General features: G+C 44.0%; 1 protein-coding gene and 1 non-coding gene across 3 annotated transcripts; both read right to left on the bottom strand.

The window, feature by feature from the left end:
* Positions 1-8,453: 8,453 nt before the first annotated feature.
* Positions 8,454-14,534, bottom strand: LOC114200978 (uncharacterized). 2 transcript variants are annotated; one of them, XM_088026999.1, is made up of 3 exons: positions 14,313-14,534; positions 11,774-11,897; positions 8,454-10,507 (listed from the first exon to the last, which is right to left on the bottom strand). In XM_088026999.1, exons 1-3 carry the CDS (start codon positions 14,343-14,345, stop codon positions 8,604-8,606), a joined length of 2,061 nt encoding a protein of 686 aa, XP_087883125.1. In that variant the 5' UTR covers positions 14,346-14,534; the 3' UTR covers positions 8,454-8,603. The 2 variants fall into 2 exon arrangements, with proteins under 2 accessions (XP_087883125.1, XP_027949175.2); XM_028093374.2 differs by lacking the exon at positions 14,313-14,534 and adding an exon at positions 13,482-14,018 and having other exon boundaries at positions 8,454-10,273.
* A 1,527-nt stretch (positions 14,535-16,061) lies between these two features.
* Positions 16,062-16,168, bottom strand: LOC114200993 (U6 spliceosomal RNA). Its single transcript, XR_003607564.1, has one exon. It is a non-coding gene; the product is annotated as a U6 spliceosomal RNA (small nuclear RNA).
* Positions 16,169-27,659: the final 11,491 nt, after the last annotated feature.

Below are 27,659 nucleotides of genomic sequence, written 5' to 3'. Positions count from 1 at the left end.
CCATTAATCATGGGGATTCTGTGTGTGTTGAAATTAACTGTGTTTGCGAGCGTGAAGGGGTGAACAGAGTTGTGTGCCTCAGAAGGGACCGTATGATGGCAGAAGATAACTCTCCAGTTTGGGCCTACTTTGCATGGCTGCTCAAAGCCTTTAAGGAAAGACTGTAGGGCTCTGTGGTCCTAATTTATACTTGGATGCCAGGATATTTTGTGGGGTCAGAGTTTCAACCCGAAGAGGGGGCAGTCGTTGGTGGTTGTTTTGACAACCTTCAGTGCTTCTGAGCGGCATGGTCTTGTTCTCTTGTTCACAAGGGACACTGATGGCATGGTGCTCGGTGCTGGTGAAGGAAATCTCTTCCCCAGACCCAGCAGCGGAGCCAGGGGCCTTGATGTCCTGAATTCTGTAGAGTAACATCACTGGTTTTAAGATTCTAAGGGCCAGGGGAATGATTGCTGGTACAGAAACCCTGAATATATTAATAGAGAGTGCGGGAGACCAGTGAACGAGTTGAATGTGCCTCTTTGAAAAGGGCATGCACAGTGTTTAGGCACTAGGACTGTGAAGATGAGCAGGTAGAGAGATTCTGAGGACCTGCACAAGGATGTATCTTGTGCAGCTGAGGGCCTGTCAGAAAACAATAATCTAAAGGTTTTGTGGATTCCTTGTTCCCTCTGGGCTGTTCACCAAAGGCCATGGTTTTGCATGGCAGCAAAGCAAGGACGGAAACAGGAGAGAACGCTTAGTGCAGCCAAGAGGCCTTTTTTGTGACTCAGCTGGTAACCCTGTTGAATGAACTCGGAACACCTTCATTGCTCACCTGTTTTTGCAAATGCCTTCGGATGAGGAGAAAGATGGTGGAATCAGTATGGTGGCCAAACTTAATCTTCTGAAGCATAGGGAATCCAGACTTAAATTTTAACCATATTTTTTTAAGTTTCAGTAAGGTACAAATGACATGCAATGTCCATCATTAAATTGTGCAATTTGACATTTTGACTTTCACATAAACCCATGAAGCCATCAATCATGATAATAAACCTTTCCATGACCCCCACATTTACTTTTTGTCCTTTAATAATCTCTCCTCGAGGCATCCATTGCCTTTTCATTATAGTAGATGAGTTTGCATTTTCTAGAATTTATAGGATTGGAGTCTTAAAAGTGTTTCCTTTTTTTAAAAAGATTTTGACAGAGACGCAGCGAGAGAGGGAACACAAGCGGGGGGAGTGGTAGAGGGAGAAGTAGGCTCCCCACTGAGCAGGGAGCCTGATGCGGGGTTTGATCCCAGGACCCTGGGATGATGACCCAAGCCAAGGGCAGACATTTAATAACTGAGCCACCCAGGCACCATTTAAAAGTGTTTCATCCTCCTTTCCTGTGTCCTCTTATGTGATTTTTTTTTTTTTAAATCTGTGGTGCTTAAATGAGCAGTTATTTCTTTATATCTCTGAGAAGTAGGTTCTATCGATATAGCATTATTTATTTATGTATTCATCTCTTTATGGATATTTTAACTGTTTCCAGTTTGGTGGGCTGTAAGTAAAACTGCTGCAAAAGGCGCACCTGGGTTGTCCCTTGCGTTAAGCATTTGAATTCTTGATTTTAGCTCATGTCATGATCTCAGGGTTGTGAGATCAAGCCCAGGGAGCCCAGCATTGGACTCGGCCCTGGGTGGGGAGACTGCTTAAGATTCCCTCTCTCGCTCTGCCCCAGCCTCTCTCCGTCCACCACTGCCTCCCATGCGCTGTGGTGCTTTCTGGATAGATAGGTAAGTAAATAAATAAAAATTTTAGATATGACAAAATGTCATTAATGCTCCATTTTCTCAATGTGACTCAAAAGTGTTGTTTCTTCAGCCATATGTACTACAATTAGGATCCAGAATGTATCCTGATGCCCTACAGTAGCTGTCTCAAATGTCTGTTAACCCACGGGTCCTATTTGCCTTGTTATTATTTGTTGACATTGCTGAGGCCTTTGCTCTTTAGATTGCCACATCCTGGGTTCTACGTATTGAGTTTCTGATACTGTCCAACTGATAAACCTCATCCATAATCCTGCACACTAGCTAGTCAGGAGATGGGTGATGAGGTTTGTCCCTGGTGGGGACCGTTGGGGATGTAAAACAATCTTCCTCCACCCACAGCTCCTCTCCACACTCCATTATTTGATACGTATGTTCACAAACACCACCATGCAGTTAATTTTGCCTCTATCCACCTGGAGATAGCATCATATCGCACAGGTTAAGGGCTCAGTCCCACAGGATGACTGTCCCCTTTAGATGCCAGTCACAGATTCAGGTGGTCACCTGTGCTTCAGACTGACTGGTTGTAAATCAGAGGTTCTCCCGACCCCTCCTCTCACTCGATTATCTTGCTGGGGTGGCTCACAGAACCCTGGGAAGTATGTTTACAGGCAGATGAAGTACATGGGGTGAGGTGCAGAAGGGTCTCCAGTGCAGGGGCTTTTGTCCTCATGGAACTTCAGTGTGCCGCCCCCAGGCATGTTTACAGATCTGGAGGCTCCTCAACTGTTCTTGTTTAGGAGTTTTTATAGAGCTTCAATCTCTAGCTCCACCCCTGGAGGTCAGTGGTGGGGCTGCAAGTTCCAAGCCTCTAACCCCAGTGTTTTTGATGACCACTCCCCATCCTGATTATATTTAGGGCCCCCACCCTAACACACCTCTTTAGCATAAATTCATGTGTGCTCAAAAGGGAGCTCCTTATGAATGACACAAGATACTCCTATCACTCAGGAGATAACAAGGGTTGTAGGGGCTCTGTGCCAGAACAGGGCACAGGGGACCAAGACCAGATATTTCTTCTTATACCACACTATTGAGTAAGTATTAAGCCAGACTGTGATGTGTATCAGAAATCAGCTAAGAAATTACAAAGACTTGAAGGAAAAAAAATCTCACCCTATTATACAGAAAGCAGATAGAACCCATTAAATACATATTTAGAAGATAAATAGAACCTGTTCTCTAGTAAGGTCACCTGAAAGCATCATTTGTCACACAGAGTTTATCCTAACTTTATGTTTGTAATTGGGGTGACTATGTGTGTTAGTTTATTGACTTTATCCAGAGGAAAGAGAAACTTACTTGCATTACAGTACTTTTTGGAATTAAACAATATAGGTCATGAATGCAGGAGTAAGGGAGCCCTAGTGGCCAAAGGCCTATGTAGTCTTCAAAGGGATTAGGAGGTGCTTATAGATTCTCTATAGTAAATGTTGTGACAAAAGGGAAGGGAAGAGTCTCTCCCCTTTATCAACAGGGGGAATTAAGCCTCTTCTTTTTTAAATGTTTTATTTGTCCATGAGAGTCAGAGAGAGAGAGAGAGAGAGGCAGATGCAGAGGGAAAAGCAGGCTCCCCGCCTAGCAGGGAGCCCGATGCGGGACTTGATCCCAGGACTCTGGGATCATGACCTGAGCCGAAGGCAGACGCCTAACCATCTTAGCTACCCAGGCGCCCTAAGCCTCTTATTTCTAACCTTTATTTCACATAACTGGAAACACAGAGTATAGCTGACTGATGGATCTACCTAAGAAAATACCCTACCTAAATAATCTTTCAGGTAGGCAACTTAAGAGTCTAATTTGCATTAGGAAGCCTGTTTGTAACAAGTATGGAAAGAGGGCCACTGGTTAACCAGAATTTTTTTTCCTTTGTATAAACAGTATTTGCAGGGTCCACGTAGGAACTCTGGCATTAGGTACTTTATAAGCTTAAAACTTCCTCCCCAGTACTTCCTTTTCAACTCTGTCTCTCTTTATCATTTGTAGATGTCCTTTCCTTAGCTTTCCTTCCATCTGCAGAATTCTGAGCTGGCTACAATTCTCAAGTGTCACTTGAGTACATACCCTTGTGCAGGAGACACATATGTGGAAAATGGACACTCAACTTGGTTTTGTTAAAATCTGTGGAACTTCCAAAAGACTTGTCAAATCCCACATTGGAAAAGAAAAATTTGGAGCGCCTAGGTGGTTCAGTTGGTTAAGCATCTGCCTTTGGCTCAGGTCATGATCTCGGGGTCCTGGGATTGAGCCCTGCACTGGGCGCCCTGCTTAGCAGAGAGCCTGCTTCTCCCTCTCTCTCTGCCTGCTGCTCCCCCTGCTTGTGCTCACTCTCTCTCTCTCTCTCTCTCAAATAAATAAAGACAAAAAAGAAAAAGAAAAATTTGTTAAATCATTCATTCTCCTCTGCACACAAAAAGAGGAATCAATCTCTCCATCTTTGACTGAACCAAGAGATGCAAAAACATTATTGGAATAAGTCTAAAGGCCTAATCTGAAAAGGATTTGAAAGTTAATGAAAATTTAAGGCTTAAGATGAAATGAAAAATAAAACTTACTACAAGTCTGCTTATTGATAGTATAACATAAAAAAGGAGTGCCTTAACATAGCAGAAAAGAAAGCTAACTACTAATTTTCTAATGCTTTACAAGGGATGAACTCTTTATACTGCCAAAGAGAATCAGGCTCATAGTTGTTTTACAAGAAAAAATTGGTAAGCTGTGATTCTGAATCATCGCCTTACTTCTAGATCATTAAATAAGCACCACCCTTCACAGGAACTTTCTCTTTGTAATACTCTTCCCAGTACTACACTTAGTAAACTACTGCACAATATTCATTCCAGACATAAAAAAATATATTCCAAGGAATGTTTTCTTCACCCTCAGACTAGTTCTTCTTATACTTGATCATATTCACCTAGTTGCCCTTCCAGCATTTATAGTAATTTAAATTTTGTAATAATTTGTATAGATGTAGGCTTACAAACTGTGTATACCCAATAGTACACAGATTTAGCTTTTTAAAAAAATTTTGTGCCAAAGCTATGAGGCATGCAGGAAAGATTTTTAAAAGGTGAACATATTGGGTGCCTGGGTGGCTCATTTGGTTAAGCAACTGCCTTCAGCTCCGGTCATGATCCTGGAGTTCCAGGATCGAGTCCCGCATCGGGCTCCCTGCTCAGTGGGAAGCCTGCTTCTCCCTCTGACCCTACCCCCTCTTGTGCACTCTCTCTCTCAAATAAATAAAATCTTTTTTAAAAAAAGTGAACATATTAAACAGGATCAAGAGATTCAATCAGCCAAATAGAGGATATGGAGAATACTAATGGACAAAATGTTTATAAACTTTATCCAGTAAATAAGAGTAAGTGGCTTCCTTATTGCCCATAGTAACCATGAGTTTATTGCAGTGGGCTTCAGGTGTTCTTCACCTGTGGCTTTGTCAAGACTGTAGCTCCTGTGTGACACAGTGGAGACCATGGGAAAAGGCTATTTATCATCACACCTTCTGGATTCTAGGATACTTGTTTTTTGAATGTAATGAAATTCTACATTTCTTTTTAAGATTTATTTATTTGACAGAGAGAGATATAGTGAGAGAGGGAACACAAGCAGGGGGAGTGGGAGAGGGAGAAGCAGGCTTCCCCCCGAGCAGGGAGCCCAATGCGGGGCTCGACCCCAGGACCCTGGGATCATGACCCGAGCCGAAGGCAGACGCTTAATGACTGAGCCACCCAGGCGCCCCTGAAATTCTACCTTTTTGTGAGTGGGATTTCAGTAGCAACCAGTATAACTTTAGTAAATATATTGACTGGTGAAGCTGAGTTAGCAGGAAATCTGGAAGGCTAATGTATTAGAACACTGGAAATATTTCAATCCATCAAGATAGACTGCCCACTTTCTCTGATAGTCCTGAAAATAATTATGAAAAACCAGTGGCTATCCTGCAAATTAAAGCCAAAAGGGCTGGATTATAGTTAAAAGAACTGGTAAGGGGCGCCTGGGTGGCTCAGTCGTTAAGTGTCTGCCTTCGGCTCAGGTCATGATTCCAGGGTCCTGGGATCGAGTCCCACATCGGGCTCTCTGCTCAGCGGGAGGCCTGCTTCTCCCTCTCCCACTCCTGCTGCTTGTGTTCCTGCTCTCGATATCTCTATGTCTGTCAAATAAATAAAATCTTAAAAAAAAAAAAACTGGTAAGATTAATGTGTGCCAGATGGTCCCTGGTAGCAATATCTGACCCTTGATAAGGTACTTATTGATCATCTTCCAAAGCAACTCATTACAAGTAATCTTTTGTTTCTCCAAAGTGTATTGTCTTCAGAGGAAAATAAATTAATAAACATATTCTGTATTTTTGCTGTGTGTGATGAATGAAAAGCTCCTCTTCCATTGCTGTTTCTCAATGTTAGTTCAGATTAAAGTTTTTGCATTATTTCAATCTTTTATTTTTCCTTTACCTGTATTAAAGTATAATTGGCAAATGAAACTGTAATATAAAGTAATGATTTCATATATGTATACACTGATAAGGGAAGACTTTTGATTTGGGGATTTCAGCTTCGTATTGAGTTTAAAAATTTTGAGGGCGCCTGGGTGGCTCAGTCATTAAGTGTCTGCCTTTGGCTCAGGTCATGATCCCAGGGTCCTGGGATCGAGCCCCGCATCAGGCTCCCTGCTCAGTGGGAAGCCTGCTTCTCCCTCTCCCACTCTCCCTGCTGTGTTCCCTCTCTCTGTCAAGTGAATAAATAAAATCTTAAAAAAAAAATTTTAAAAATTTTTAAAATGCAGAGAAATTGGGATTTGTAACCTTCTGAAGAAGTAACTTTGAAACATTAATGTTTCATTTGACAAATGGAAGGTAGAGAAGCCTAATTCTGTTAAGTATCAGGAGCTATAGTTGATACATATGTTAGTATTGTAAACAGACATCTGCATTATTCAAGGGCAACTCAGGATTTCAAATTACAGAAGAAACATTAAACTATATAAAAATATTAACACCTTAACTAATTCTTCAGTGAACAAAAGAGGTAAGGTGAATACTCAAAAGACACATGTAATAAAAGCCATACAATTGGTATCATGATTGCATTCAATCGGCCTTCAGCAGCTAATTCCATCAATAAAATTTAGCACTAACATTTATATTTAAAAATATTTTTTGTGCATTCAAGTTATCAGAGTTATTAGAGTCCTGACATTTTGGAAATTCTGAAGAGGTTATGCACTGACACCCAGTAGTACGCATGGGGATTCAAGAACAACCATGAAAATGATGATGGAAGATTGTGATAGGGTTAATGGGACTTCTTAACAGTCTTATTCACAGATATATATGTAAATAGCCATTACAAAAGCTAGAATATCTCATATAATTTTATATGTTGAAAAAGATGAAAGGGCAGGAGGAACTTAGCTTCTGGGATGCTAACATGTATGAAAACATCAAAATATATATTTAAAATATGTGTAGTTTAAGTCAAGCATCTTTATTTATTATTTACTTATTTGACAGAGAGAGACACAGCGAAGAGAGGGAACACAAGCAGGGGGAGTGGGAGAGGGAGCAGCAGGCTTCCTGCTGAGCACGGAGCCTGATGTGGGGCTTGATCCCAGGACCCTGGGATCATGACCTGAGCCGAAGGCAGACGCTTAACGACTGAGCCACCCAGGCGCCCCTAAGTCAAGCATATTTAAATCAAACTCTTTTTACAAAACAAATATTTAGGGGCACCTGAATGGCTCAGTCAGTTAAGCATCCAATTCTTGGTTTCCGTTCAGGTCGTGATCTCAGGATCGTGGGATCGAGCCCGTTGGGCTCTGTACTTAGCAGGGAGTCTGCTTCCCCCCTCACTTTCCCTCCTGCCCTTCCTCCCTGCCCCCCCCCCCCGGCTTGTGCACATTCTCTCTCAAATAAATCTTTAAAAAACAAAATAAGAACAAGAACAAAAACAAAACAAAAACACCCACAAATATTTAAAACTTGCCACTTGCTGGTCATTTTATGGTTTTATTACTTTTGTTCTTAAAGTTATCTGTGGCTACTGTATCAGTACTTTGGGAATAGAATTTAATGAGGTGCTACTGGAATATCTCACTACCTCCATGTTCAGTGACATCACCTTAGCAATTTGACATTTACCATGAGAACAACAGGGATTGCCAAAAACTAAAACCTAGGCTTGATTTAATGTTATTGAGTTAAGACAGCAAAGAAAATGTTAATGCAGATTAAATGCGTAAGTCTGGTGCATGTGGGCTTTCAATTGTGAGGACAAAAATTTGAGGGAGAAAAATCTTCTAGTACTCAATTGTTCCATATAATACTTAAGTACATAAAAAGAAAATAGGCAAAGATTATGAGCATATATTTTATCAAAGAAGATAAACACAGCAAATAAATGACAAATGCTCAACATTATGAACACTTAGGGAAATGGAATTAAAACCACAGTTTATTACCACTACACTTATTTCAAGGATGTCACGGAACTTGACTTTTCATGTGCTGCTGGTGGGAAGCCAAGAGAGAATAACCATTATAGATCACAGTTTCCCATTTCTTAAAATGTGAAAGATTCACTTCCACTCTAACAGTTTCGGTTATTACAACAAGAGAAATAAAACATATATCCAGATAAAGAAGTGAATGTAAATATTCATAGCAGCTTTATTTGTAAATACCCCAAACCTGGAAATAATCTGTGGGTCCAGAACAGATGCACGGATAAAGTCATTATCGACAGAATAGAAAGCTACTCATCAATAATACACAGAATTTTAACATTCCTCACATTTAAGGGTTTTCTCCAGTGTGTACTCTCCTGTGTCTAAGGAGGTTAGATTTGCGGCTAAAAGATTTCCCACATTCGCTGCATTCATAAGGTCTTTCCCCAGTGTGAACTCTCTGGTGTTGAATGAGGTCAGATTTGTGGGTAAAGGGCTTCCCACATTCATTGCACTCATAAGGCCTTTCACCAGTGTGACCTCTCTGGTGTTGAATGAGGCTAGAACTTTGGCTAAAGGTTTTCCCACATTCACTGCATTCATAAGGCCTTTCTCCAGTGTGAACTCTCTGGTGTTGAATAAGGCTAGCACTTTGGCTAAAGGATTTCCCACACTCCCCACACTCATACGGCTTTTCTCCAGAATGAACTCTTCGGTGTTGAATAAGACCAGAGCGTTGCCTAAAAGATTTCTCACATTCGCTGCACTCATAAGGTCTTGTGCCAGTATGAATCCTCTGGTGTTGAATGAGGTCAGATTTTCGGGTAAAGGATTTTCCACATTCACTGCATTCATAAGGTCTTTCTCCAGTGTGAACTCTCTCATGTTGAATAAGGATAAATTTACGGCTAAAGGACTTCCCACAAACACTGCACTCATAAGGCCTTTCTCCAGTATGAACACTCCGGTGTCGAATGAGGTTAGAGAACTGTCTAAAGAACTTCCCACATTCACTGCACTCATAAGGCCTTTCTCCACTGTGAATTCTCTGGTGTTGAGTGAGTTCAGATTTGCAGCTAAAAGATTTCCCACATTCACTACACTTGTAAGGCACTTCTCCAGTGTGAATTCTCCCATGACGAATGAGGTTAAAAATCTGTCTAAAGGATTTCCCACATTCGCTGCAATTATATGGCCTTTCTCCAGTGTGAACTCTCTGGTGTCGGAAAAGGCTAGAGCTTTGTCTAAAGAATTTCCCACATTCACTACACTCATAAGGCTTTTCTCTAGTGTGAACTCTACGGTGTTCAATGAGGTTGGATTTGTAGCTGAACGATTTCCCACATTCACCACACCCATAATGCATTCCTCTAGTGTGTAGTCTCTGATGGTGAATGAGTTTAGATCTGTGGATAAAGACTTTTCCACATTCACTGCATTCGTAAGTTCTTTCTCTAGTGTGAATTCTCCAGTGTTCTATGAAACTGAAGTTATGGGTAAGAAATTGTCCACAATTTCTGCATCCATAAGGCTCTTTATCACTGTGAATTCTCCAGTCTTTAATAAAGCCAGAGATTTGGCTCAAGAATTTCCCACATTCACCACGCTCATATGGCCTTTGTCCACTGTGAATCTGTTGGTGCTGCACAAGGCTGTAGTTCGAGCTGAAGGCTTTCCCACATTTGCTACACTCATAAAGCCCTTCTCCAGAGCAAACATTCTGATGTTGATCAAGTGCATGGTTGTGGCTGGCAGCTTTTTCACATTCACCCCCGTTGTACTGACTTTTTCCGCTGTGAAGGGCCTCTCCACTCTGGTTGCCACGGTGTGGCTCCTCACTGTTGGGACTCGTCTGGAGCTGAAGATGTTCCGAGGTCGCTGGGAAGTCCTCTCCAACCTTCCTACATGTGAAAGGCTGCCCTGACACACAGAAGTTGCAGCTTGTCACACACGAGGCCCTGTCCACATCTCTTTTCCAGGGCCTCTCCCGATTGCCATGCCTCTGTTGCTGGTGAAGGTCTGCATGGAAAGAGAAGCATCTCACACATGTGGCACCCAAGTATGGTTTCTGCCAAGGGTATATTGTTTGGTGCTCAGCATGGTGCAAAATATCTTTCAAGGCTGGGATACACATCTCACAGGGGTGGATCTTCTGTGTGGAGAGACCTGCCTGAAAAGCCCTGAGCTGGGACTCTCCTACAGACATAGTCTGCTCAGAAGGGGCCTCCTCATCTTCCATCCCATGCCTAAAGCCTGAAAGCAGAAATGCTGAAGAAATGCATATTGACTTCGGTGGGAGGGGGAAGCCCCATTTCAAATGTGTCTGACACAACAAGTTGCATCCATGATTGTTCTGAGAACACGGCAGGTGGGGGCAGGTTGAGGTAGGGGCTGCTTGGTGGTATTGGGCCTCCGAAGAGACCAGAATAGGAGAGACCTCAATAGACAATACACAAGCATAGGGTGCACCACATGGAGGCGAGGTCCCTGCCTCCTCACTCCTCCTTCAGTAGGACCTCATCTGCTGGCAACACAGGCATGCTGTGTGGAAGGCTGGTTGCGGCCTGTCCCAGTAAAATTCAACTGGACCTGAGTAGCTGGTTCAAGGACTGTGTAAGGATATGTGCACACCTCATGACACCATTTGCAGGTCAATGTTGGAGGATATTGTGAAGGGAGAAGTGCAGAGAAACTGGTGGCCCGGGAAGGCCACAAAAGTGGAAGGAGCCAGAAGTCTCAGACGAAATGAAAATTAGCAAACTGTTAAGTATGCAAAAGAAAAGGTAGAAACAATACATGGCTGGTGGTACCTGCACCAAAACACTACCGAACCCATGGCAAGTTCCTGGTATGATCTGAACAAGGCCCTGATGCCATGCCCTCCCCCAGTTGCCGCTCACAAGGGCCAGACCTCCTCTGAGACCATCTTGCCATTTCCACCCTGTAAAACCAGTGTTTTCCCTGCACTCTCCACTGTGTAACCCCTCAGAACTTGAATGACGCAAGTCTTAATGAAAGACGCACAGTGAGTGGCCACCGCTGGCCCCATGCAACTTGTCATGCAGTAATATTCAGGAAAGAAAATGTAAAATACAATCAAAGGAGGGTCTTACAAGAACAGCCCACTGTCCATGTGAATAATGACCATGACCTGGCACAGGCAGTCACAAAGAACTGTCAGCTAGAGGAAGGGGGCAAAACTAGAAGCCAGGGATCTGGACACAGTCACCCTGCCAGGGAGAAGGCAAGGTGGGATCCATTAAGTTAACTTCAAGACTCCTCACTCCCAGACCCTCCCGTGTACTTTTTGAGCTAACAGGCGTCAGGGATGCTTGGGCAGTCCACTGCTCGGGGCACTATACACAGCTCAGCACTGGCACCCACAGCACACATAACAAGAAAGTGGTGGAAATTAGGAGAGCCTGTGGTCCAGTTGTGGGAAAGAAAGAGTGAACTCTGGGGAAAAAAGGAAAGGCAGGACGTCACCTCAGGACACAAGGAGCAATGTGACAATCTTACCCAGCGATGCTACAAGTGCAAAGTTCTCCAGCATCACATCGCAGTACAGGAGTCTCTGAGTTTCATCAAGGAGCCCCCATTCCTCCTGGGAGAAGTCAATGGCCACGTCCTCAAAATTCATGCCCTGTCATAATGTGGACAGTTCATTCTATGATCAACATCTCTCCTAGGAGTCCAAGTTCATTATAACCCCCACCCTCCACATCCATCCTCAGCTCAGTCTACTCCACAACTCAGAGGAGATACCAGGCCTGGGTGTCCTTGGAGCCACTCTCTCCTCATATTCCTACTGATACTGTGTCTTCCCACAACAACAACAAGCAGATGGGCAGATAGAGGGATATCTGAATGATGGACCTGGCATGGTAGTCATGATGCCTCTTATCAGTGTAGTCAGTGTCACACACACAGGTTAGAGAGAGAAGCTAGCTATAGGGAGGGTGTGCATGAACTGACTCTGGTCTTATCAGGCAATACCACCAAAGTCCCCAGATCATCCCTCCAAGATGCAAAAAAATGTGGCATTATCCTTCATCCTTATGACCCCAATTCTAGTGTCCTGTGGTCACGCTTTCACACTCACTCTTTCTGCCACACCTCTCACAACTGCACTCCCACAGCTACAGCCCCCTCCTACCCTACACCACAGTCATCTCCTTGGCCTTTCTATATGTTACTCGGCATATGTGGCCCAGAAAATGCCTGGCAGTTTCAAACAGGATCAAATACTACTCCAGACTGATGGTTTCCACTAACAGAGGCAGCCTTTGGTGCTACCTCCCTCCCTGTTCCTTGCTTCAACCTCACTACCAAGAATATTTATATTCTGAAATACCAGATTTCAGATACACATGGCTCTCCTCCACCTGTGTGCCACATGCATTTGACATCCCCTCTCCAGTCACAGCTGTCCTCGCTCCATCTAACCCGCATTCAAAACTCAGCTCCAGTGGCCCTGTATGGCCTTATACCCTACCCCCAATTAGTCTCATAAATGACCACTTGTGCCCCGAAGCTAATCCACCAGCCTAACCTGAACACTTAGGCCCCACCATGGAATACAATGAAATCCTGGTGAGTCTGCAGAACAGAGAATAAGCACCAGCCCCCACCTCAGCGTCATCTTGTTTGAAGTACTCCTATGCCCCCACATCCATCTCATGTCCACATGTCCCCTGGAGCCCCTGGCCACATACCAAACCATACATTCTCCCCTACCTTCTCTATGATCACTTCTCTCCCTGATCTGTGTTGGGACAGCCACAACCCACAACCAGGGAGCCAAGCAGGAAACCTAGTCCTCAGACCCACCCTCTTCTTCCTGGCCAGGATTCCCCATATTAAGTGATCCATAGCTCCTCCCTGGTCCAAACACTCTCCACTACCTTTTGGAGAAGTCTACATCCTGAACTCCTCAGAGTTCCAGAGGCCCACAAACTGTTCTCTGAAACATCTCCTACCCTTAATGGACCAAAAAGAAATCTTCCGATATCTCCAATGAAAATTACTCTTACTATGAACTTCCCCATCTCAACTGATGGAGCTTCCATCCTCCCAACTGCTAAGGCCAAACCTTCAAGTCATCCCTGACGCCCACCTCTCTCTACCTCAAAACGAGAAAACCCTGGAAGCCACACCTAAAACACTAGTGCAGAATCCAGCCACTTCTCCATGGCCACCACCCTGCTCCGGCTACCATCACACTCACCCAGACTATTGCAGTAGCCTCCTCTCTTCTCTTCCTGCCAACTTCACACTTGTACTCTTCTCCATGCTGCAGCCCCAGAGAGCCCGGTAAGACCTCGGTCAGACCAACTGCCTTTACTCCTCCAAACCTCCCGTAACAGCCATCACCAGGGTGTCCGGACCTGACTCCTGCCCCATTCCTCCCAGTTCCCACGAAAAAGAAAGGACACCTGCAGGCCCCTGAGCCCTCAAGCCTTGGCATGTTCTGTTACCTACGCCTGGGACCGCTTCCACATCTCAGGGGCTAAGCGCCCAGCCCAGCCCAGGATCCGGTGGCCGCTAGAGGGCTGCGTTACTTCTGGGCTTCCGTCCTCAGTGCACTCTCGCTAGTTAGGTGATCTTTACAGAACTCACCTTTCCTGTGCCTATGATCACCCCTCTTCCCGTCCGTTCATCCTGCGAGCAGCTTCAGGAAACGTGCGAGAACCCGATTTCAGACACTGCCCCTCTTTCGTTCCCACGTCTCCCTGGCTCCCACCGTTCTGAGAATGGAGGCAAAACTCCCGAGACACAACTGCGCCTCACACTCTGTTGCCCGTAGACACAAGACCCTGGGCTTCCCCAGCGCTCCCGGCTCAGTCGCGCCTCTAAGTCTTTGCACGAGCCTGTCCCAACCCGGAGCCCGCTCCTCACGCCGGCACGCCGGCGCTCGCACACGGGGCCCCCGCCCCCCGCCGCCGCCCCGTCCGACGCCGGGGCCTGGGCCGCAGGGCCGCGAGCCGGCGCCCCGCGCTCGGGCCTCCGGGGTCTGGGTGGGGGGACGGCGGGGAGGGCCCGGGGGACGAGCGCTTACCTGCGGCGGCTCCCTGGGCGCGGCCGCCGCCATCGGACTCTGGGGGCGGAGCAGGGCTGTGGGGCAGGGAGGTCTTGATCCCAGCCTGCTGCGGGTCACCCCGGGCTGCGCCGCCTCCAAGCCTTGGAGCCGTCTCTTTGTAGGGGGGAGAACGCTTCCGTCGCCAAGCGGGGGCTCCGAAACCTCAGCGCGAACAGACTCCAGAAAAGCCAAAACGACCGCCACGAGGAGGACGCCGGAAGTCCCGCCCCGACCTGGCGCGTCCGCATGGAAATGCTCCTGTCCTGGGCTTTCATTGGGTCAACGCCGCCACCGTTAGGCACATTGCCATCTGGGTAATGTAGTTTCCTCAGCCGCACGGACGGTTAGAGTCCGAGTCCTTGACCTCCGTGAGTCAAGGTTTCGTGGAGCCACGAGTGTCTGAGAAATAAGAGTCATCTAGCCTCAGGGAAAGGAAGCTGTTTACCCCTTCTGCAGACTGTTGTCTGCAACTGATCCTTGTTAGAGACATTTCAGATGCCATGAAGCTCAAAATTGTCCCTTAAGCCAAAAGTACTTATTTCAATTGTTCTCAAATGCTACAAATTTAAATGGACACAGTCTCTTTAATTTTTTTTTTAAGATTTTATTTATTTATTCGACAGAGAGGGACACAGCGAGAGAGGGAACACAAGCAGGGGGAGTGGGAGAGGGAGAAGCAGGCTTCCCGCGGAGCAGGGAGCCCGATGCGGGGCTCGATCCCAGGACCCTGGGACCACGACCTGAGCCGAAGGCAGACGCCTAACGACTGAGCCACCCAGGCGCCCCAGACACAGTCTCTTTCAGACTCAAAATGCATCCACTCTTAACTAGAATGTAATAAACACGTTCTCGCTCTTCAAATGCAAGTAGTCAGAAGCTAGTCGATTTTGTAACTCTGTATCTTCGGTCAGGGCCATGACTTGGAAGAAACAGTGATGTTCAGGCCGCCCTGAAGTAAGAGGACAAGCAGTTATCTCTGCATCTGGTTCCCAAAGAGACCTCTTTCCTGCCTGTATATTCAGTGATCATGTCCAAATCACAAAGCAACACTATTTATTCATTTAATATTTCTTCATATTTTAAGATTATTCAAATCCTTTAGAAATCTGACATCTATCGCAAATGGAGAACAACTTATTACATTGTTTTGTTTTGTGATAGTGGCTACAGCATTCTGAGGCAGAGTGCATGTACAAAAGAGTCATCTAAACACCATTGTCTCATCTCCTTGCTGAGGAGGGATTACTGTTTCTTCAAGTGATTGCTGGGACTGTTGTGCATGAGGAATTGATGATATATCTGAAAAAAAATTGTGAAATGCAAAATTCAGAGAGCTATTAATAATGATTATGTAATTATTCAAAGATAGTGGTAGAAATAGCTCTGGAGAAATATCAGTGGAGGGTGAAAAAGGTAAGACATCAGATAATTTTTAACAGGACACACTTAAGTCTGAGAAGAAACAAGAGTTAAGCTGGAGCTCCTGGATGACTCAGTAAAGCATGTGGCTCTTGATTTTGGTTTGTGAGTTTGAGCCCCATGTTGGACCTAGAGTTTACTAAAAAAAAGAGAGAGAGAGAGAGAGTTAGGCTGAGTCCAATCTTTTTTTTTTTTTTACATTTTAAGTATCTTTTAATTTTATATGTCAATTGTATTTCAATAAAGCCATAAAAATATTTGAGGGAACACAAATATTCATTCCATAACACCAATGTTTCTTTCTTTTTCAAAAATAGGGAAAGCTTCACGAATTTGCATGCCATCCTTGCGCAGGGGCCATGCTAATCTTCTCTGTATCGTTCCAATTTTAGTATATGTGCTGCCAAAGTGAGCACGAGTCCAATCTTTTTTTTAAAGATTTATTTATTTATTTGTCAGAGAGACAGAGAGCAGGGGGAGAAGCAGGCAGAGGGAGAAGAAGGCTCCCCACTGAGCAGAGAGCCCCATGTGGGACTCAATCCCAAGACCCTGAGATCATGATCTGAGCCCAAGGCAGCTGCTTAACTGACTGAGCCACCCAGGCGTCCCTAAGCTGAGTCTAATCTTGGCACTGTGATTCTTTTTAATCAATTTCATCCTAGTGGATTTGTAGACTTTCTCATTGTAGTTTTAACTTATAATTTCATAATGACTAGTGTTCTATAACTTTTCTAGGCCTAATGACCATTAAAAATGTTCTTTAATGAAGGTTTTGCTCAAATATGTTGTCTGTTATTTTTTGTATTTTTCTCATTGATTTCTATGATTTTTTAAAAAGATTTTGTATTTATTCATTTGAGAGACAGCACAAGCAGGGGGAGAGGCAGACAGAGAGGGAGAAGCAGACTTCCCACTGAGCTGGGAGTCCGACGTGGGGCTCAATCCCAGGACCTGAGATCATGACCTGAGCCAAAGGCAGATGCTTAACCATCTGAGCCAGGCAGATGCTCTATGATTTCTTTTATATATAGTCCTTCAGTTAGATGTTCACAAATTTGTTTCTACCATTCTGTTACATTTTTTTTTAAAGATTTTATTTATTTATTTGACAGAGAGAGACACAGCGAGAGAGGGAACACAAGCAGGGGGAGTGCGAGAGGGAGAAGCAGGCTTCCCGCAGATCATGACCTGAGCCGAAGGCAGACGCTTAACGACTGAGCCACCCAGGTGCCCCCCCATGTTACAATTTTTAATAAGCATCTTTTGAGTTATTCCAATGTTTTTAGGGTCATCTTTACTTTTTTTTTTAAAGATTTTATTTATTTATTTGAGAGAGAGAGAGAATGAGAGATAGAAAGCATGAGAGGGAAGAGGGTCAGAGGGAGAAGCAGACTCCCTGCTGAGCAGGGAGCCCGATGGGGGACTCGATCCCGGGACTCCAGGATCATGACCTGAGCCGAAGGCAGTGCTTAACCAACTGAGCCACCCAGGCGCCCGTAGGGTCATCTTTACTTTTACTAGCAATTCTTCAATACTCCAATGTCTTAGTTAAGACATCCTTTTATTAAATTTTCCCAATTCAATTTAATGTGGAGGTTCTTTCTCCTGATTGATTCCTAACTAATAATGGATTAGTTCTGGCAGTAGCCCTAGTAGATAAACCCCTATGGATGGGATTTGGGAATTGATTTGACCAAGCCCTTGGGCTTGAATGAAGTGCTGAACACCTAGCCAATAGGAAATGGGATGCTTATGACCCATGGTATGCATAGACATCATAATGAATCCATTACCTAGGGTCGATTATGATGAAGTGGCAACTGCAGTACATGCCTGGGACCAAGTGGGTGCTGCAATGAGTATTAAGGCAGTGATGGTGACTACAAGGAGTTTGGTCTGGGAAGGATTCGAATTTACATTATTGCTTACAAAGTGAAAATGGTAAGCTCAAAAACGTTATCTCTCAGCTGAAGTCTCCATATGAGAAAGAGATTCTATGATAGCCCTAAAAGAAACTCTGTAGCTGCAGGATTCCTATTGCTGAAAATCAAAGCATTAAATCTATAACTTGCTGAGTTACAATGACTGTTGAATACACAATCTCACAGTGTTTCTCATGTGAAAGGGTGTTGGTTCATAAAGGGGGATTCTGAATGCTGGAGTGGGGTCATCTCGTTGGATACAAAGAAACTGACAATCTGGATTCTAAGTTAACCTGAGTCTCTCTTACCAGGTGTCTGAAGAGACTAGCCTTCTGCTAATACCCCCTGGGGCAGATGGTCTATAAAGGAATGCTAATTTTCTATAATACCCCCTGGGGCAGATGGTCTATAAAGGAATGCTAATTTTCTACAAGACTCATCACAACAACCTAAAACTAGTATCAACTCAGCATGATTCAAGGAAATAAGAGGAAATAATGGCTGGATAAAAAAGAGACCCCTCACAGACCCCAAACCTGCAACCCTCTCGACCTGGCTGCCCATTGCTTTGGGTCATGAAAACAGCGCGTCCACAAGCTCAGCACAGCTACCAAGTTCTCCTTAAGATAGGAGGAAGCTAAACCTGAGCTCTCTGAGCTCTCTGGTGTCCACCTGCCGGGGGGGAGGTGTTCTCTGTCCTCAGTCCCTTGCCAGATGCCATGGTGCTGGAGAAGGTCACCTCTCTCCCAGACACCTTGGCTATCCAGGGAGCACCTTTGGATTAACTGAGCAAAAAGTAATGGGAGTTTGTAGATGTAGGAAAGGCACTGCCAGCCATCATATATGGTGGGGCTCAGTGAAATGTTGCTGCTTTCTACCCCTAAGCTAGAAAAAAACCTTGGCCAAATATCAGGTAGTCGTCTTAGGACTGGATACTCTGGTCAACAAATGATGCTATCTTACCTATATTGTAAACTATTGGGCCATTACCTAAAAATTGTCCATTCAGGGTAAAGAACTTTGGGACCATCTTACTTCACAGACACCCAAAATATAAATAAAAATCACCACATTACAAGACCTTCCAAGGACACTCCTTATTCCCTTGGGAGTTACAGACATGACTGATAGTAACTAATGCCACAGATTTTAACACAATCGGTCGAATGCCCATTTTCTAGGGATATGTCTCCTCCACAAAAAGTTACAAACTCAAGGGACACTGAGGAATTTCAGCTAACTCAGAATACCACGAAGGTAAGGAAAGGAAAGGAAAGCAGGGCTACACATAGGATAATGAGGGACAGGATTTAGCAGGATTCACTGAGGAAACGTTAGGCTTATCATAAATTACCCAATGCCAGAGTTCCTAAGTGGACCCTGCAATACTGTTTATACAGAGGGCAAAAAAGAAAGAAAATTCTGGTCCACTAATGGCTTTCTTTCCATACTTGTTACGAACAGGCTTCCTAATTCAATTTAGACTCCAAGTTGACTGCCTGAAAGATTATTCAGGTAGGGTATCTTAGGTAGATCCATCAGTTGCTAGAATGTCAGCGATACTCTGTGTCTTCAAGTATGTGAAATACAAATTAAAAATAAGAGGCTTAATTCTCCCTGTTGAAAATGGGGAGAGACACTCCCCCTCCATTTTGTCACAGCATTTAGCTTAGAGGACTTGCAAACTCTTCCTTATCTCTTTAAAGCATCTCTTTAAAGACTATACAGGCCTTTTGCCAGTTGGGCTTCTTTTTCCCCCAGATTCAGGACCCAGGATTGTCTTTCATCAGCAAATGGGAGCCGACTTCTTTAAGATGAAAGATCTTGGGTGCCTAGCTGGCTCAGTGGGTAGAGTGTGCGACTCTTGATCTTGAGGTCATGAGTTTTTGCCTGATGTTGGGTGTGGAGCCTACTTTAAAAAGAATGGAAAGATCTTGAGAGCCATCATTTTGAAGTGCTGACATCAAGGGAGATAGCAGGTTTATCTTTCCGCTCCTATGGGAGGATAGGAACCTAACTTTGGTGAGTGCCTTGTTTTCAAAAATACTACTTCCTGTCATACAGATAAAAGTTTATTTTACCTCTGGATAAGCTCAATAAACTAACATACATGATTGCTCCAAACAAGGTAAAGTTAGGATAAACTATGTGTGACAAATGATGCTGTCAAGTGACTTTACTTGAGGACTAGTTCTGTTTATCTGAAAACGTGTATGTAATGGGTTCTGTCCGCCTGTCTGTGTAACAGTGATTTTTTTCCCCATGTCTTTGCAATTTCTTAGCTGATTCTTTTTAAGGAAAGAGTTTATTTATTTATTTATTTATTTATTTATTTATTTGAGAGAGAGAAAGAGAGAGATCCAGCTGGGGGAGGGGCAAGGTAGAGAATCTCAAGCAGACTCCATGCTGACTGCTGAGTCCGACACAGGATCAATCTCAAATCCTAAGATAATTACCTGAGCTGAAATCAAGAGTTGAATGCTTAACCGACTGAGTCACCCAGGCGCCCCTCTTAGTTGATTTCTTGTGGTGCACATCACAGTCTGGCCTTTTTTTTTTTTTTTTTAAAGATTTTATTTATTTATTTGACAGAGAGAGACACAGCGAGAGAGGGAACACAAGCAGGGGGAGTGGGAGAGGGAGAAGCAGGCTGCCCGTGGAGCAGGGAGCCCGATGCGGGGCTCGATCCCAGGACCCTGGGATCATGACCTGAGCCGAAGGCAGACGCTTAACGACTGAGCCACCCAGGCGCCCCTTAGTCTGGCTTAATACTTATTCAATAATGTGGTATAAGAAGAAATATATTTGGTCTTGGTCCCCTGTGCCCTGTTCTGGCACAAAGCGTCTACAACCCCTGTTATCTCCTGAGTGATAGGAGTATCTTGTGTCATTCATAAAGAGCCCCCTTTTGAGCATACCTGAATTTATGATAAAGAAGTGTGTTAGGGTGAGGGCCCTAAATAGAATCAGGATGGGGAGTGGTCATCAGAAACACTGGGGTTAGAGGGGCGCCTGGGTGGCTTAGTCGTTAAGTGTCTGCCTTCAGCTCAGGTCATGATCCCAGGGTCCTGGGATCGAGCCCCACATCAGGCTCCCTGCTTGGTGGGAAGCCTGCTTCTCCTTTTCCCACTCCCCCTGCTTATGTTCCTGCTCTCACTATCTCTCTCTGTCAAATAAATAAATAAAATATTTAAAAAATTTAAAAAAAAAGAAACACTGGGGTTAGAGGCTTGGAACTTGCAGCCCCATCCACTACCTTCCAGGAAGGGGCTGGAGCTGGAGATTAAAGCTCTATAAAAACTCCTGAACAAGGACAGCTGAGGAGCCTCCAGATCTGTAAACATGCCTGGGGGTGGTACACCAAAGTTCCATGAGGACAGAGGCCCCTGCACTGGAGACCCTTCTGCACCTCACCCCATGTACTTCTTCATCTGCCTGTAAACATACTCCCCAGGGTTCTGTGAGCCACCCCTGCAAGATAATCAAATGAGAGGAGGGGTCGGGAGAACCTCTGATTTACAGCCAGTTAGTCTGAAGCACAGGTGACCACCTGGATTTGTGACTGGCATCTGAAGGGGACAGTCATCCTATGGGACTGAGCCCTTAACCTGTGCGATATGATGCTATCTCCAGGTGGATAGAGGCAGATGGAGTGTGGAGAGGATGATTGTTTTACGTCCCCAACAGTCCCCACCACACACGCCTGCAGGCACAAACCTCATCACCCATCTCCTCACTAGCTAGTGTGCAGGATTATGGGTGAGGGTGATCAGTTGGACAGTGTCAGAGACTCAATAAGCAGCACCCAGGACATAGCAATCTCCTAATGAACAAAGGCCTCAGCAACGTCAACAAATAATCACAAGGCAAGTGAGACCTGTGGGTTAACAGGCATTTGAGACAGCTACTGTAGGGCGTCAGGATACATTCTGGATCCTAATTGTAATACATATGGCTTAAGAAACATTTTTTTAAAAAGATTTTATTTATTTATTTGACAGAGAGAGACACAGTGAGAGAGGGAACACACGCAGGGGGAGTGGGAGAGGGAGAAGCAGGCTCCCCACTGAGCAGGGAGCCCGACGCTGGGCTCGATCCCAGGACCCTGGGACCATGACCTGAGACGAAGGCAAATGCTTAACAACTGAGCCACCCAGGCACCCCAAGAAACAACATTTTTGAGTTAAATTGATAAAATGGAGCATAATGACATTCTGTCATATTTAAAAATATGTTGGTTGATGGCTATTGGGGTTATGAAGTAGCCCTTACATTTCAAAAATTTATCTTCAGTAAATTCTTATGCATTAAGTATAATGTCTGACTAAATAACCTACTAGTATATGTGAGGACAGATCAAACAAGAATGGCTATGAAAAATAACAGTGGAAGACTGGAGAAGTCTTGACCTTGCTTCATTAACACAGTGTTTTCCTTTCTTGTATATGTTTGCAAATAGCTAGGAGAAGTGATAGAATGTGCCTTGGGTTTCTTCAGGCAGCTATACCAAAGTACCACAGACTGGGTAGGTTATACACAACAAAAATGTGCTTCTCACATTCCTGGAGACTGCATGCTGGAGATCAGGGGACCAGTGTGCTCAGGTGAGGGCCATGTTTGGGGTGCTGATTTGTTGCATCCTCAACATGGTGGAAGGGGTTGTGATCTCTCTGCAACCTCTTTTATGATGAGGACATTAATCCCATTCGTGAGCGTTCCACCTTATAACTTAAGCACCTCCCAAGGGCCCCACCTCTTAATACCATCACCTTTGTGGGTTAGGATTTCAACATACGAATTTTGGGGGAACTCAAAGATTCAGACCCATAGCAGTGTCATTATGTCAGTAATTTTATTTAATCTTTAATCTCTACACCCAATATGGGGCTCAGACTCATGACCCCAAGATGAAGAGTCACACACTCCACTGACTGAGCCAGCCAGGCACCCCAGTAATTTTATTTTTTGAGAAGGCTGAAATAAAAAGGAGAAGAAGGTACTTCTGGTGTCAGTTCAACATGTAAGAAACTGGAAGTCGCCACTCCATTCTAACAACAAGGAAAAAACTGAACAAGCTGAAAAAAGAATTCTTAGATTCCAAAAAGAAGTGTGGTCACAGGGAAAACCACTGTCCCCTAACTGACACCAGCAAATACAGAGAATCACAACATACTGAAGCAGAAACACACATGTGGAAACCGGTGGGAGCCAGTGCCGGAGTGGGGAAACGGAACTGTATGTCACAAATTGCTGAAGTCTCAGTGGGGACAAATTTGAGAGATAAAAACTCCAGGGGAACCCAGTCCTATGGAGAGCTCCCACACATTTGTGGAGTTTTATCTCCTAGAGGTCTACCTGGTTCTCACAGTGAATATCCCGTGATATTCTGTGATATCCTGTGACAGGAGAAAAATCTGTTATGCTTCCAGAGGGGAAAAGAAACCTTCTTCTTCTTTTTTAAATGTTATCTGTTTTTTATTTTATTTTAAGTAAGGTCTCTGTCCCACATGGGGCTTGAACTCACAACCCTGAGATTAAGAGCCTCATGCTCTACTGACTGAGCCAGCCAGACTCTCCAAAAGAAACCATTTTCAAATACACCAAAGCACTGTTCTCTAGAAAGTCTCCCTGCAGCAAACATTATTTGTTTTGATTTTGGGCAAATTAATGCTCAGAAACTGAGTTTCTCTTTGCCAGCAATTTATTTCACATAAGTTCATAGTGGGAATTTCACAAGCTAATAGCATACAAGATAATTTCTTAATAAGCCAATAAAGAAAATAACATCCAAATCAATGATAGATTAATCATACTATTGTAGCAGGCATAAGAAGATGAAACGAATGAAGTCTAAATTTAGCTAAGGCAAAACTTTTTTTGAGTTGGTACTCTGCAGAGACCGTTTAGCCAACCCATAGCTGATGTCCAACTGCCAGCCCAAAAGAAACAGTCTCCTGTTGCCAGAACAAGTTCCTAGGGTATGATGATGCCAGTCTCAATGTGCAAAAGGATCTCCTTCTGGGCCAGTGCAGGATTCCCCACTGCTGGTAGAAGAGTTGCCTTTACAACGGCAGGAGTTAATGCCCTAAGGTGTTTGGAGAGCTATTTAGATAAGCAAAGGGTTGCTTGCCCAGACCCAACACTCTTGGATGGTCCTCACCAGCTCTCAGTAGCTTTGGTCTAAATGCCCCTTTACCATACTTGCTTCTTCATATGTTTTTGCTGATAAGTTCCAGCAGCACCTCTCAGCAGCTGAGCTACAGAGTTCTTATTGATGAAAACAGATGAGATGATGTCAAAACACTTCTAAAAACAGATTCATCTTTGTCATCAACAAATGGATCTAAATCATATCAAACCAATACGCACGCTATTGAAGCAGAGCCTAACTTGCTCAGTTACAGGTGAACAGAAGGAAGGTGAACAGAAGGAAGGGGAACAGCCAGCTCTGAGCCACTCTTTATCTATCTCAACCAAGGTGCAGGGGACACTGACAAGGCTTGTGTGAAGTTCACAGTCCAGAAGCACAAACTCACTGAAAGACTTGAGACCTATATGTCAATACATTTTTTTTTTTGATTAAAGAAAATAAAACTTTGGGGTGCCTGGGTGGCTCAGTTGGTTGAGCGTCTGCCTTCGGCTTGGGTCATGATCCCAGGGTCCTGGGATCGAGCCCCACATCGGGCTCCCTGCTCAGCAGAGAGCCTGCTTCTCCCTCTCCCTCTGCCTGCCTCTCTGCCTACTTGTACTCTCTATCTCTCTGTCAAATAAATAAATAAAATCTTTAAAAAAAAATAAAACTTTAAACTATAAGCAAAACTTCTTAAGCTTACAAACTTTAAAAATTCACCCCTAAAGAACTCAAAGGTTGGGTGCCTGGGTGGTTCAGTTGGTTAAGCGACTGCCTTCGGCTCAGGTCATGATCCTGGAGTCCCGGGATCGAGTCCCACATCGGGCTCCGTGCTCAGCAGGGAGTCTGCTTCTCCCTCTGACCCTCCCCCCTGTCATGTACTCTCTCTCTCTCTCATTCTCACTCTCTCAAAATAAATAAATAAATCTTAAAAAAAAAAAAGAACTCAAAGGTTAAAGAGGAAATTACAATGCAAAAGAAATCATAGTACTGTTCCAGTCATAAAACCAAACAACACAGATACCTAGTCATGGATATATAACAGTCCCCTTCTCCCCATACTTAACACCACGCAAATCTATACCAGTTCCAGTCACTAAGTACCCAAAGACCTTAAGACAAAATCACAAGGCATAATAAATGTAAAAGGTTTGCAGAGACCGAGCAAGTCTTCAAACCAGACTCAGACAATGCAGGGAGGTGGAATTATGAGACTAGGAATTTAAAAGAAATGTGATTAAGATGCTAAGGGCTGTACTGGATAAAGTAGACAGCATGCAAGAATAGGCACTGTAGGGCACCTGGGTGGCTCAGTTGGTTCGGCGGCTGCCTTCGGCTCAGGTCATGATCCTGGAGTCCTGGGATCGAGTCCCGCATTGGGCTCCCTGCTCAGCGGGGAGTCTGCTTCTCTCTCTGACCCTCCCCCTCTCATGTGCTCTCTCTCTCTCTCTCTCTCATTCTCGCTTTCTCAAATAAATAAATAAATAAAATCTTAAAAAAAAAAAGAATAGGCATTGTACACTGAGAAGGAAATTCTAAAACAAACAAATGTTGGAGATCAAAAACTGTAACAGAAATGAAGAATGCTTTGGTGGGCTTATCAGCAGACTGCACATAGCTAAGAAAAGAATCTGACTTGAAGTTCTCTCAGAAAAATCTGGGCAGGGCGCCTGGGTAGCTCAGTTGCTTAAGTGTCTGCCTTCGGCTCAGGTCATGATCTCAGGGTTGTGGGATCAGGTCCCTCGTCAGGCTCCCTGCTCAGCAGGGGGCCTGCTTCTTCCTCGGGCCCCCCCCTCCCATGAAGAAATAAATAAAATCTTTAAAGGAAAAAGAAAAACCTGGGAAACTAGGAAAAAATAAATGGAAAGGCCTGAAAAAAGCAGACTCCACAACTATGGAACAACCACAAAAGCTGTCAATTACAAATTATAGGAATAATAGAAGAAAGCAAGCAACAAAAGAAATTGAATAAATAATAACCCTCCAAAACAGAACGTAGCACCCTCAGGTGGATTCAGAGGGTAGAGGCAGAGCATAAGCCCCAACTCCTAAGAACCTAGCACTACCCTAACACCCAAACCAAACAAAGCAATGACAAGTAAAGAAAACTTTAGACCCTATCTCTCATGAACATAGATGCGAAAATCCTCACCGAGATGCCACCATACACCTATTAGAATGGCCAAACTCGAACACTGAAAACAGCACAGGCTGGTGAGGATGTGGGGACAACACCAACTTTCATTCCTTTCTGGTGAGAACAGTACAGCCACTTTGGAAGACACTTTGGCAGTTTCTTACAGAACTAAACCTACTCTTACCCTATCTGGCAATTGTGTTCCTTCGTATTTACCAAAGAAGTTGAAAACTTGGGGCCATGCAAAAATCTACACGCAATTGTTTCTAGCAGCTTTATTCATAATCGCCAAAACTTGAAAGCAACCAAGATGTCTCCTTAGTGGGTGAATGGATAAACAGTGATACATGCAGACAATGGAATATTGTTCAGTTCTAAAAAGAAATGATCAAGCCATGAAAGAATCTTAAGTGCATATTACTCAGTGAAAATAGCCAATCTAAAGAGGCGTCATACTGTATGATTCCAGAAAAAGCAAAGATATGGAGAGAGTAAAAGATCAGTGGCTCCCCAGTAATGAGTGATGATGGAATGGAATCAGAGGACTTTTAGGGCAGTGAAACAGTATCTATGTGATACTGTAATTATATTATTATGAATTTGCTTAGACTCAGAATGTGTACACCTAATATCTACAATGTACTCTGGGTGATAATGATTTTCAGTTATAACAAAGGTACCATTCTGGTGGGGGATGTTGATAATGGAGGAGGCGCTGCATTTGTGCAGGCAGGGGATATATGGGAGATAGCTACCATCCTCTTCATTTTCTTATTAACCTAAAACTGCCCTAAAAGAAAACAAAGGCCTTAAATCATATATATATATATATATGTAATTGGACCACATTGGCCGTGCCTTAGTAAACCTGGGTTTTACTTCCAATCCTGCCACTAACTAGCCCTGCAAGCAACTTCCCCTACCTGGGCCCTAATTTAATTTTCAGCAAAGGGAGGAAGTGGGCCTTGGGATTTCTAAGCCTTTTTCACGTTCCAACTTTCTGCAGTCAATACTAATTGTTTCTTTCTACTTTAAAGCTATAAAGGGCTATCTCAATCTTTGCAGGATTTGTCTATTAGATCAAATAAAATGGAATAATATGGACATACACAAAATAATAATGTCTATTTAAAAATATCAGAAAGGGGCACCTGGGTGGCTCAGTCGGTTAAGAGTCTGCTTTGGTTCAGGTCGTGATCCCAGGGCCCTGGGATAGAGCCCCGCATTGGGCTCCCTGCTCCGCGTGGAGCCTGCTTCTCCCTCTGCCCCTCTCCCTGCTCGTGCTCTCTCTCAAATAAATAAATATTAAAAAAAATAAAAAGATCAGAAAGTTACAAGTTATCAATATTTTTTAAACAGTTTAATTCAGGCATAATTGACTTAAGCTGCTCATATTTAAAACCCAACATTTTGTAATTTACATGCTTATGGTACTAAAAGTTTCCTTCTACCCTTTGTAATTTATCCTCTTGCTATAGGAAATTACTCAGAACAGGACATATTCTACCCTTTGTAATGGCATTTTCAAATACATTCCCAAAATGGAAAAGACTATTAGGAAGTTGTTATTCTATCATTATTTATCATTTTATGGTCAATTCTTTCATCTACCCCCATGCACTTAGTGGTTTATTTATGATCCCAAACATGAATGTCATTCACACCTACCCCATTCAAAATGTGTTTATAAAATGGAAATGCTCCTATATGACTCCAAA

The sequence above is a fragment of the Eumetopias jubatus genome, unplaced genomic scaffold, assembly GCF_037043125.1.
Source record: "Eumetopias jubatus isolate StellerSeaLion01/CBP00866 unplaced genomic scaffold, mEumJub1_p1.0 scaffold_10, whole genome shotgun sequence".
Classification (NCBI taxonomy): domain Eukaryota; kingdom Metazoa; phylum Chordata; class Mammalia; order Carnivora; family Otariidae; genus Eumetopias; species Eumetopias jubatus.
Note: the sequence above shows the minus strand (reverse complement) of the source record. Positions and strands in the feature narration are given on the sequence as shown.